Genomic DNA, 13,301 nt, shown 5'->3' with positions numbered 1-13,301 from the left:
ATGGCCTGCTAGGTCTCTTCCAACTGTATGACTCTATGATCTGGTCCAATGTAATTTCAAGCCTGCTTTATTTTTTAGATTCATATATTACCAGGCATGCAAATATATAATTTGGAGTAGCAGGCCTATATAGTCAATACGTTTATTATTTGAATGCCAAGCCATTTGAATTAATGAGACTGTAGTAAACCTACTGATGGGTGAACTGCCCCAGGCTTGTCATACAATGTGCTCACCCCCCACCATGATTTCCCATAGAATTCCAAAATTACTTGGTGCAGCTAGGGGAACTCCCTGCCAGCCCTGCTTGTTGTCCCCATTTTTCTTGCTTGTATAAACTGACTCTTTTGAAGGACGTGGTCACTGGCAGCTGGGAACCTTGGCTGACAATGGAATAGACCTTGTAGACTGCATCCATTGCCTTTGGGATAGTTGCATGTAGCTGTTTCCAATGACACACAACTCAGTGAATGCATCTAGGCCAATTCTCCTTGCTGTTCGTCATCCCTACTTGCAACAGTAAGATTATTTTTGAGGGCAAGGGTATATGAAGGGGCAGGGTTTACAGTTAAGTCAGTAATCAGTGGTGCCTGAATTTCAGTGGCTGGTAAGGCTGTTGTAGGTAGAGTTTGCTATTACAAGTCTTATCACCTTCCAAATTTTAGATGTATCGTTATAAAAAACTGGATACAACTATTACTTACATCCTTGGTTTTCAGCTGTTGGTTTGTAAGTTGCAGGTGGGCCAAAGTGGCATGGGATGCACTAGTGTTTTTCCAATTTTTTCATTTGCTTTAAAGGTTAAAGGACAGTGCCACATATCCGTCTTACACAGTCAGATGGAAGGTGGATTGCTGATACAATCCAGCAGGACAAATATTCTGTCTCCAATGGCAGCCAACCAATTTCTTTTCTTCTGATTGTCAGAGAGGGATTGGGGTACAAGAAGAGTAGAACAAACCTGCTCAGATCTAATATGGCTGCTGCAGGTCACTTAACTATCAGTAGCTAATGGGGAAGTTCTTGTTATGATGTGCTGATGAGGGAAGCAGCAGGGAAATGGTGAAAGAGAAGGGAAATATTAACTGTGGGTTATATGTTGATTATGGTGTTAATGGAGAGGTCCTAGACCCAAAAATCATTCATTATTCAGTAAGAAAACGTGACCTTTTTGGATTACATGTGTAAATGCAAGGATGCTTATTAGATTTTTTTAAAATTCTGTTTAGATCAGCATTGGCTGACCCTAATGAAGATGAAGCAAAAAATAACATCACCATATTTACAAGAATTCTAGACAGACTTCTGGATGGGTATGATAATCGTCTGCGACCAGGATTGGGAGGTAATAAATAATTGGTTTTCAAAAGCAGAGAGTCTGTAATGTTGTGAGAAATGTGGTGTTTAAAATGTCAAGTTACACCTAAGAATGTTGACTTATTGCTCTGTCTAGGAATTTGAGGTGGTATCTTAAACATTGATCCTCAGGACCAAGAAATTTGATGCTGGCACCCAAGCATTTGAAGTATATTTGTAGTCTTGAATGGATGTTTCTGGATAGGGTAATCTTAGCCATTTTGTTTATCTGCTTTATTTGGTTGGTTAATTTGGAATTGGTTTAATAATTGGTATGGAATATTACCCAAATCCTAGATAATTAGTGAACTGAGGATCTTGTCTATTCCTATCCTATTTAGTCCAAGGCTTCGACCATCAAGCTACCACTGAAATCATTGGGAAGATTTCCTGTATCTTTTCCTTTATAACTAGCATTTGTCATGGTCAATGCATAGCACATCTGTTGTAGATTACCTTTGCTGGAGCTCGGAAACAAAGATGTTGTGTATGACTCATACAAATGCCTTAAATAACTGCCTTTCACTCAGGCCTTCCCAGATGGCAGATACCTTACTTTTTATTTTGATCTATACTTACACGTTGCTGATCTTTCCCTGGTTGTGTGCTACCTTAATATCACAGACATTATCCAGTAAGTATTCAGACTGGTCATGAGGCCACATTCTACATAGTGCTCACTAGCACAGTGTAAACACTAGTCTAAGGGAGGCAGAAAGGAATTATAATTTGCAATGATATGTGGAAGGTGGGTTGGTGAAAGAACTGGGTTCTCAGGATCAGAACATTGCTTTTGAACGCTAGACTTTTGGATATTTCTGACATTGATTTATGAAAATACGATTTGCATTGTCAAATTGTAAATGGTCATGACTTGTGAGGAGTCCAGTGACTAAAAGCTTGTTGGGACACGTTGACACCTAAAGGCAATTCCACTAGGTGGCAATTTGTGTGCACAGGTGGAGTCTTGACTGCACATTTCTTGCTGGATTCGTCGACAACTGCTCCACTTTCTAGCTAGTGTAATATGGTAGCCTTATGTCACTGCTGTGTGGAACTCCTACTAGGACATTCACATTTGGTTTATTTGTAGATGTGGCAAATATACTTTCTGATTCGTTCCAATGGTTTTATCAAATGTAAAGTAGAAATGATTGCATATCCATACATATATGAAAAAAGTTTCTTGGCAAAATGCTTAATTCTTAGATGGCATTTTGATTTTCATGACTTGTTCATTTGAAGACACTATTTCGCAATGATATTATTAGCTCCATTTGTCTCCTTTTGCTGCGAAAAACAATATGGGAAAAAAACCCATGCCATTCACTGTCAACAGCCCGCTACTGATGTTTCTCCAAAGGCCACTTCCATGGTACAGACAAGCTGGACTTGAACTACCATTTTTCTTGTGTAACTGTGATTTATGAATGGGCTCTAAAATTGGCCTACAATTATTGCTATTTTTGATGCTAAGACCTAATCAGTTAAACTTCCCATTTTTGAAATTATATGTAATTTGAGTGAGGGGGATAATTCTTCATATGATTAATATGCAAGGGAAACCTTGGATATAAGGAAGTTAATACATCTTTCCAGTTATGGGATAGCTTAGTTTCATTAAGGAAGCCACAGCCTTGAGTTTACAAATGCTGAGCAGAGCTGCCAAGGACAGGTCATTCTGGAGGGCATTTCTTCCTGTAGTCACCATAAGTTGGAGATGACTTGATGGCGCACAACAACGACGACAAGAAGTCTTCAGTATTTTCACTACATGAAGTTGTCTAACACAGATAGGCCTTGTTTATAACATACGATGATGGATAGATGTGGCGCTTAAGGGAACAGATTTTTCATTGATACAATGAGTAATATTTAACTATGAGCCTAGCTTCTTGTAATTTATGGCAGGTTTAAGGAAACAATGTAGGTCCTTACTTAGTGTAATCCTAATTTAGATTACATGCCATACATTTCAACAGCTCTTACATGGTGAGAATTCAAAGAGAGGCAATGCCAGGCATTTGCAAAGAACCTAGCAGTTCTGCTCTTTTTTCTTAGCATAGGGTACAAGAGATGGTTAAAGGCCATTTAAAAGAATTTTTGGTTCCTGCAACCTAGCTAATTAAGGGCTCTGCTTACAGTATCCTGATGAAGCTTGTCCCATATCATTGAATCTGCACTATGTTCTTAGATTACATGACAAACCTAAGTTGGGAGTGCGGGGAGGACTGTCCACAACTTTAAAGTCCTGCCACCTCATGATGGATGTGGAGGTGGCTCTACAAGGGTTTTTATCCCAGCAGATCTTACAAGCAAAACAAAGTAAAAATGGAAATGAATTGGAAGAAGTAGTAGAGGTAACTGACCTTTAGGCCTTTTGTGATGTGGACACATAGATTGTCTGCCTCACAACCCCAGGATGCCCCATTTTGGGGCCTGTTGCCAAAGGGAACACTGTCCCTGGAAGGTTTTCTTTTAGAACTTCCTGGACAAGTGTTGTCCCCCTCTGCCAGCAGAATTCCTCTTTACCAGTGGAAGGATTTCTCCACCTTATCCTAAAGGATAATCCAAAATATCCTGTGGCTCTGAGGTTGAGGATTGCCCTGTGAGCCCTAACCTGATGCCTGGAAATCACTTCCACTAAATATTTTTGAATAATGTGTGTGCAGCATAAACTGTGCTGATACTGCATAAACTATGTTATCAATGCCTTGGATTGCTGGAACTTCCTTGAATTTTACTGTCCGCATGGTATATAACATCCTAGGCAGGTCAGGAATTTCTCATCCTGCAACTTTGGTAGTGCATTCTGTCTTGCAGTGTGCATTGCACAGGAATGTTCCACGTATTCTGTGGCACATTCTTAGTTCTAATGAAGACCTTGCTCACAGTGGCTTATGCTCAAAAGACAGTGATAACCACTGCTGTAAAGGAAAAAGGCTCTGGCAGACGGGCCCCTGCTATTGACTCTAAGAGAAGTCTCATTGGATTCTGCTGTATCCCCTTGCCTCATGCAGCACTGAAGAACCCCTGAATGTCAAATAAGGAGCCCATAAATAGGATGAAGCCATGAAACAAATTTTTCCTCATGATATATTCTGTCCCTTCTGAAGGCACAAACAGAAAAAGAAATATCTAAAAATGAGCAGATGGTAAAATAGTTTCATCTCTGATTTGGAAAGCATTTTCTAGAGAGTTTTTTCCCCTCTCCCTGGCCACCGCCCCCCGCCAATATTCAGAACTTCCAATGCTATGTTCTACACTGCCAGTTTTTCTGCTAAAAAGGTGTGTGTATCTGGTGGATAATTCTGAAATCTGGTTCTGAGCATAGTTGTAGTTTGTATCATCTCAGATGCATCCCACACACAGTAAGTGGTGCATAGTGCATACCATCCTCATTCTGTGGGAACCGTTCTTTCATTCTCTTTTGTTGTTTGGATGGCTGCATTTCAAGACAGAACTAAAGCACTAATGCTGGAAGAAATGAAACAGGATTCTGTGAAGTGCTGCTGCTGCATCTTCTCCAAGAAAGAGAAGGAACAATCCGTACACATCATGGTGGAGCATCACTGGCTTGCATGTAGCATTGCTCCCCAGTTTCCATTCTGATGGATAGGGGAGATGAATGAAAGATTGGGCAGAAAATAAGGGATTGAGTGATTCGAAGAAGCAGGTAACATGATGACTGTAGCCTACAAGATGAGCTCCATCAAGGAGGATGTGGTCATATCTTGTGTTTTGGACTCTTTGATTATTTGACAGGAGCACCAATATTTCTGCCCAAGCCATAGGTTCTCCACAGCAGCCATGTTCATACGATCATAGTGGGGGAAATAAGCTACAGTGGCAAGCGTCATCCACTACAGGTGCTCATGGAATTAGCTTAAATACATCTGGAAGTGTGGCTTCCCATGTTGTGTGTTCCTGACCAGGGTGGCTTGTTGCTAATCTAACCCTGAACTCTACAACAGCCAATACCTTCTGGGTGCCTTGTTAACCACCGCAACAAGCCATCCTGGTTATTTTGGCACAACAGAGGAAGCTGTGCCAGCAAGGGTAATTATGCAAATTCCCTGGTATGTGTCTGACACAGGGTGGTTAACAACCCACATTAGCTTATTAAACCCACTGCAATAAATGAACCAATTCTGTGAGTAATGATTTTTAGAAACAATTATATAGTGTCATGAACTATAGATGCATATCATATGCACATATCTGTTTGCTTTAAAGGGGTGATTAATGCTGATGCAATTGTTGTTGTTGTGATGTATATAAATAGTAAATAGTAACCATAGTAGAAAGTTCTAAAATATTATTATTATTATTTTTTATTATTATTATTATAACATTTCTATGCCGCCCCTTGCCGAAACCTCGGGGCGGCTTACAACACAATAAAATACATTGAAATACAATAGAACATAATAAATTACCATTAAATACAAAAATACAAAAAATACACTGAGTTACAAATATAAAATTAAAATTATCAGTATAAAATAAGTAAATAAAAATAAAGGAGGAGAAAAGAGAAGGAAGAAGAAGTTGCCCTGGCCAGATCATATGTTTTAACAATTAAAATGATGTTTAAATAAAAAGGTCTTTACCTGGCGCCGAAAAACCAGTAACGACGGTGCCAGGCGGACCTCTTTGGGGAGTGAATTCCATAGGTTGGGCGCCACCGCAGAGAAAGCCCTCCTCCGAGTACTTACTCTCCTAATTTCTTTCATGGAGGGTTCCCAGAGAAGGGCCTCTCCCGCAGATCTCAAAGGGCGGTCGGGCATATACAGACGTAAGCGCTCGTTCAGGTAGCCAGGACCCAAGCCATTTAGGGCTTTATAGGTCATAATCAACACCTTGAATTGGGCCCGGGCTTCAATGGGAAGCCAGTGAAGCTGACGGAGGACTGGAATCATGTGAGCATAATGTCCCGTCCCCGTCAGCAACCTGGCAGCTCTATTTTGCACCAATTGAAGTGTTCGGACTGTCTTCAGGGGAAGCCCCACGTAAAGCGCGTTACAGAAGTCTAGGCGGGAAGTCACCAGCGCGTGTGTCACCGTCGCCAGGCAGTCGTACTCCAGGTAGGGGCGCAGCTGATTAATCAGCCGAAGCTGAAGGAAGGCGTTCCTTGCCATCGCTGTCACCTGAGCTTCCAAAGAAAGCTCCGGGTCGAGGAGTACTCCTAAGCTGCGGACCTTATCCCTAAGAGGGAGTGTTGCACCATTCAGGACCAGGTCAAATCCACCCTCTCTGAAACCCGATCCGCCAACCAACAGGACCTCTGTCTTGTCTGGGTTGAGTTTCAGTTTATTGGCCCTCATCCATTCCCTTACCTCGGCCAAGCACCGGTTCAGCACAGCCACTGCCTCACCTGGATTAGTGGAAAACGAGAGGTAGAGCTGGGTAGTTAATCCTTAATATTTTCTAGAGGATTTCTTGTGAAGAAGCTTGTTTCACCCAGCCCTGCATGAGAGCATTAGTGTCCCGCCAAAAGCTGGGTTCAAAAACTGTCCTTGATAGAATGCCATTGATAGAAAGGAAATGTTTCTGTTAGCAAAGAATGGGAATGTCAAGATAATGATGCAATAAATGTGCAAGTAGTGGAAATAATGATAATAAAATCACTTGTACTGTGCTGGTTTAAATAAAATTTCGATAAAGTGCTGCATATAGGTGATTTCTAGCCCTATAATATTAAACAATTCCATCTGTAATGATGTGCCCATTCTTTTGGTATATTTGAGTCTTTCATCAGGACTGAAATATTTTGTGGTGGATATCCTGCAATGCAACCTAAACAGAAGAAATACAGCCTGTTTTACCTTTACATGAACAATTCATTTTTATCTTTGGTGCAGTTTTACTGAGAAAAGAGATCAAACCAACAAATGTCACTTTTATGTGAGGAGGGGAACTTAGTCTGCACGTGCTAGAGATGCATGGCACTTAGTGCACATAAAGATGACATTTGGGCACAGATGTGAAGCAGCTGATCCCTTGCTTGTTTGATGATGACAGGTGAAACAGCTCCCTTCTGGTTAATGTGGGGATGAATGTTTGATGGATTTTAAACAGTGTGCTAAAGCATAGAAGAGGGCAGCAGCAAAACAATCCAAACTGTTATGGCTGGTTTTGAAGTATTCTGTGATTGTCCGTGCTCTGCTGCTAGGACTGACTAGTTCTGCAGCTGGTTCTATGGAGTGAATCCCTCTTTCTTCATGCATTGCTGAAGGGTGATTCTGTGACTCCTTCTCAGTTCTTTGTTAAGGGAAGTAGGTGGTTTACCATATTCTCACAATCTTAAAAATGCATTCATACTGATAATGATGTTGCTTCAAAGGGGTTGATAGTTCCTTCCCTTCTTTGGTGGTGTTTTCTCTCCCTTAGAGGGAAACAAGCCTATTTCATTTTAGGTTGCCTCATTTTTAAGCTTTCAGAGTTACCTGTGCAGCTAAGCCCCTAAATCCCTTTGTTGTATCTCATTTTAGAGTATTTCTTGTATTTTATGGTAAAGTAGTGATGAGTACAAATGCACAGATCCAAGCCTGGCACCACTGTACAGCATGACTAGGCACTTGCTAAGGTCTAGATTACTGGTGACATCTGTACTGAGCTCATCACTTTATTCCTGTTGTTCTTTTCGAAGAAACATATATCCCACTTTTCCTCTTCTGAGAAAGAAGTCACTCATAGTGGCTTAAAGAAATCAAAAACATAAACACAATAATTTGAACACATTTACTGTATGTAAAAGCAGCAGCAAAGAAACACTTCGCATCAGCATATTGCTCAGGTCTCCAGTTGCCACAGCCATCTTAACTAGGTTCAGATGTACTTCAGAGATGTGCGTCTCTCCATATAAAGCTCAAGGAAATTAACAATGAATTTCAAATATATTTAAGGAAGAGGACCTCTAAAAATAATAAGCATCTGCTAAAAAATCATCAAAGCAATAAAAACCATTCAGTATAGAAGGGATAGGCAAATGATTTCAGCCATTTGAGAAATGTCCTAGGCAAAATCAGGATGTACAAAAATTTTGTTCCTGCCCACAAAATGTGAGTAGGCACTGGAGAACATGACTACTGATAGTATTTGCAAATTCTCAAACATGTGTTCATGTTCAATTTGCACAAAGGTCCCCATTTTATTTTGTGCCAATTCATGTGTGCAAATTTTAAAATCACGTATGTAGTGTTAGTATCTAAGTTAGCTTTCACAGACTTGCAGATTTTTAAAAACTTTTGGAGTAGGGTTATTATTATTTGCCTTGAGTGCATATTGCGCAGATGGACTAATCTGCTTTAGCTAATATGATTTAGCATAGAAGTTTGGACATCCTGTGCATATTTGCACAAATGTATGGATTTTTCTGTAAGTTTCACAACTAATACCTGTTCATTTTGTGCAATTTTTCTGTTAGAATAAAATGAACAGTAATTACAAATATGAAGACAAATTGAGGAGAGACAAGCAGCAACCTAACGTTCCAAGAATTTTGGAAAGCTCAGACATCACCCACTTACTCTTCTCTACCACAGGATGGCTGCCATGTGAGTCATGACAAAAGACAAGTAACTTGCCCAAAGACAAGACAGAAATGGGGCCTGAGCCCCAGTGCTAAACAGCTCATTGGAACCCATAGTTTCCATTGCCAAGAGAAATCTATCCCACAGAACACACATGTTTTTTCTCCCTGCACACTCCTTCCAGTTCAACCAGCCCATTCAGTCTTCCTGTCCCTTTTTCTTACTTACTCTGGATCAGGACCCATGGATGCTTTCTGCCTCCCTCCCCCCATATGTACCTCATGTATCAATCACATATGTGTACATACACCATCTTCCTTTGTGCACGTGCATGCACACATGCATGCGCACTCACACACACACATCCCTGGCTTCTACTCATGATTGCAAGCAGATGAAGGATCCACCCAAGCCTTTTTCTCCCTCATTCTATCAAGCACAGAACCTATCCTGGCTTCTTGCTGCTCATCATACCCCACTGTCCATGGGCTTGCTATTGGTTTCCCTGATCGACTGGCCAACCTACCACTGCTTTCCCTAGTGCTGCTCCCCACTGTTCTTCCTAACACCCACTGTTCTCTTCAGCCACCCTGTCACATCTTACCAAACAAAAGTAACAGGGGGCCTTTAGCTGCACCGTTGTATACTGCAGAAGTGTCAGCCTGCTATCTTCCTTTTCTCAGCATGCCTCTCAGACTCACACATAACTAGAGGCATTCATGGGAGATGAAGATAGTGGCAAACAGAGGCCCTTTCCTAGCTTTGAAGTGATCCCATGCTGGTAAGATTCATTATTTTTTTAAAAAAGTGGAAAGCTTAGAGGGTGCCAAGAAAGCTGCCTGGGGATGCACTAGCACTTGCAGGCACTGTGTCATCTACCCTGACATATACCTTTACCCTTCAACCCTTACCCAGAGTCTTCCCTGAACAGGAAGGTTTTAGCCTTCCAGCACAAGACCGTTGAGAAAGGACCAAGTCAAACTTTCCTAAAAGGAGAGTTATGAAATTTGGATGTAGCCATTTAAAAGCCCTTCTCCATGGTTCTAGCTCCATGGTTCCTCTGGGGGCTTGGGACACAAAGAGCCTCTTGAGAATATCTTAGTGTATGGATAAGATAACCCAGGAGTAAAGGTAAAGGTTTCCCCATGAAATTAAGATCCAGTCATGTCTGACTCTTGGGGGCAGTGCTCATCTCCGTTTTCTAGCTGAAGGAGCCAGCGTTTGTCCGCAGAAAGTTTCTGTGGTCATATGGCCAGCATGACTAAACACTGAAGTGCATGGAACACTGTTACCTTCGCACTGAAGTGGTACGTTTTTATCTAATTGCATTTGTATGCTTTCGAACTGCAAGGTTGGCAAGAGCTGGGACAAATCAATGAGAGCTCACCCGTTGTGTGGATTCGAACTGTCATCCTTTGATCAACCAGCCCAACGGCTCAGCAGTTTAAACCACTGTGCCACCGCAGTCCCTGACCCAGGATTAAGCACCTTTTCCCCCATGTCTTTTGAAATCCACAGTGTACCAAGTGGCACCTCTGGTTCATCTCACTTTTGAGAAAATCAAGTGGTTGGCCAAAGGGAACCATCACTTAGATACCAGGTAACAGAATTGTGTGATGGTACCCTCCTAAAGACCCCCGAAAGCTTGGAGGTGGCCTAACACATGCTGCACTTAAAACAACAAAAATGCAAGGTGAAAAACTGAAACATCCACCACTTGGAATCAAGGCCAATCTCTTGAATTCTGTCCATTTCTATCCATTCTATCTATCCAATTCTGTCCATTCCTATCACCACACAGTGGACATAGAACTGTGGTTTCAGATGTTAGTCTACAATTTTTGCTATGAAAAACCTCTTCAAATGTGCCACAACATAGCATTTTTTTTTTAAAAAAAAAGTACCTCAAATGTGATTGTCCACAATACTTTCCTTCTACTTCGTGGAGAAGGGACACTTCTTTGTGGGGGGGCTTTCCATAACCAATTGTTCAGAATGAAATGGCGGAACGTCCTTCCTGCCACGTACTGGAGAACTTTTTTCTTTTCTCATACTGTTCTCCTCTGGATGGTATACTGTGGCTTTCCTGATGGTTACTTCTATAAATTAAGTACAGCCAAAATACCTAATTGCAGGATTAGAATGATGACTTCATCCTTAACAAAGAAAAGTGAATAAAGGGTTGACTGTATTGAAGGGCTTTTTTTTTTTTACTATAATAGGAGACAAAGTGTTGCTACTTTGTCTGCTTTGTTTCATCACTACAAGCAGCATTATATCAACGGTTAATGATGGGAAACAAGCATTATAGGACCACTTGTTTATATTAAAAAAGGAGGAAAAAACAGCCTGATTCAGAGAAGATAAAGGCAGGAACAGAACCCTGTACCAATACCTAACAAGCTGTGATAAACCACACTCTTGTTTTGAATCACATACAATAGTCCTTGTTAGATGGAACTGGAGTTACTCTAGTGCTTCATACTGTATTGTGTGGAACCCCAGCAAAGCCATCTGATTTGAACTGGAACAAATATCACTTTCTGTTAGCTTTATTAGGGGGAGGAATGAAACGATAGCAGTGCTCTCTTTAAATGGTATACAATTTGGATATTTGGGGGAATGGATGGGTAGGTAGCTGATAGAGCAGCAATCTGTATGACATATTTGTGATATGCCAGATCTTTAAAAGTTATCTTTTTTCAGGTTATTTAAAACAGGAAGGCAGGTTTGCTGTTACGTAATGAGAGCATGGGTGTGCAACCTTTTCGCTTCCAAGGGCTCCATCAGGTAACTGGTTAGATGCCAGGGGCTGCACATGTATGCCTTCCCATAGTCAGACATGCACTTACATGTTCAATCACATCCTCCAAACATACAAGCATTCTTTACCCTCCCATTCGCAAAGAGATTTACCCCACACCTGCAGACCCACACTGTTCTTCCTAGCATTAGCAAGAGAAATTTCTTTATCTTTGCACTGTCCAGAGAGATGGAAAACAAGGGAAGCATTTTCCTTCCTAACCTTAATGCTAGTACTGGCAAGAGAAACCCCAGGCTTTCCTTAGCTAGTACTAACAGGGACAGTGGATCCCAAGGTCCACTGTTTAGGAGGGAAGCACTTCCTGACAGTGGAATGGGCTTCCCTGGGAGGTGGTTGAGGCCCCATCGGTGTGGGTGTTCAAGGATAGGCTGGACATGGTGGGCATGTCGTGAGCAGAGCCGGCTGGTGCCGGAGGTCAGACTAGATGGCCCGGGAGGACCCTTCTGACTCACTCTGTTTTCTATGTTTCTAAAGTTTTGCAAGATGCTTTGGAATCGGCCGTGGGTTACATGAAGCCCTTGACAGAATTGTGTACCCTTGTGTATCCTTGACAGAATTTGGGCAACTTGTTTGCTACCCAATTCCACTGTTTTGAACAATGGCTGAATGGGGAAATGCCATGTGTATTGGCTGAAAATGGGTTGCAAAATGTGTGCAGAACATTACAGAATGTGGGAAATTAGTGAAGTAGGTAAAATGATCTAGATTTCCTCTAGAGTTCTAATTTTAATTTCTTCCAGATTGCTAATTCTTATAGTGTTATAATCAATCTAAGATATTGATTGACGGCAGCAAGGTTTTCCTAGTGCAACAAAATCAGGAAAACTAGTGTCTCCAAAGAACTATGGGATTTTCAGAAGCAATCAGAATTATGTTGTCCCAGAGCATGACCTGAAGGCATATGAGGCAAGGTAAGTTAGGTTTAGTTAGTCCTTGGAAACCACTTTGAGCCATGCAGCCACCTTGAGTTCTGCGAAAAAATAGGTTATATGCATACACACACACACACACACACACACACACGTTCAGTTTGATAACAGAATGGATGAGTTGTTATAAAAAAGCAGGTGGTAGGTTTATGCTTCTTTTAAACTTTGTATTATTATGTACATATAAAAAATAATATGTAGGTGTCTTAATAGAGCCAAATCAGCCATGATGTAAATATGAGCCATAATATTCCAATATAAAAGGCTGACCACAGAAACAAAGGCAAATTGATAGATATATAGCTTATAAGCAAAATCAGCATAACCATAGAATGCAGAGGAGAAGGACCTCTATAGCTGACCTCAACCTATGGGGTATTAAAATTGGGAGATAAACATTTTTTTCACTCCTCCAGTGGAGATCATCGGGACCATATTCTGGCATCAAGGGTGCATCCTGTATCTTGCCAAAATTATTAATTACTGTCCATTTAAATGTTTAAAAATGTAGTAGTTCTTCTGGTTCCCATCTTTCCTGGGTGGGATTCAAACTGAATTAGTCATCCTTAAGTGCAGTTGAAATCAGTGGGAATTAATTTAGTCATGGGAAAAATATCACCATTTCAATATAACTAAAACATAACTAATTTAGGCTGA

General features: G+C 41.1%; 1 protein-coding gene across 1 annotated transcript in view; it reads left to right on the top strand.

The window, feature by feature from the left end:
- The window catches only part of GABRA2 (gamma-aminobutyric acid type A receptor subunit alpha2), an 83,997-nt gene that overhangs the window by 3,864 nt on the left and 66,832 nt on the right, over positions 1-13,301 (top strand). The window contains exon 2 of the mRNA XM_044418047.1: positions 1,230-1,345. Coding sequence (XP_044273982.1) covers positions 1,230-1,345 — 116 coding nt within the window. The remainder of the gene's footprint in view (positions 1-1,229; positions 1,346-13,301) is intronic.

Source organism: Varanus komodoensis, unplaced genomic scaffold, assembly GCF_004798865.1.
Source record: "Varanus komodoensis strain SLA01 unplaced genomic scaffold, ASM479886v1 scaffold9, whole genome shotgun sequence".
In the NCBI taxonomy this organism is placed as follows: Eukaryota; Metazoa; Chordata; class Lepidosauria; order Squamata; family Varanidae; genus Varanus; species Varanus komodoensis.
This window is presented reverse-complemented; position numbering and strand designations above follow the sequence as displayed.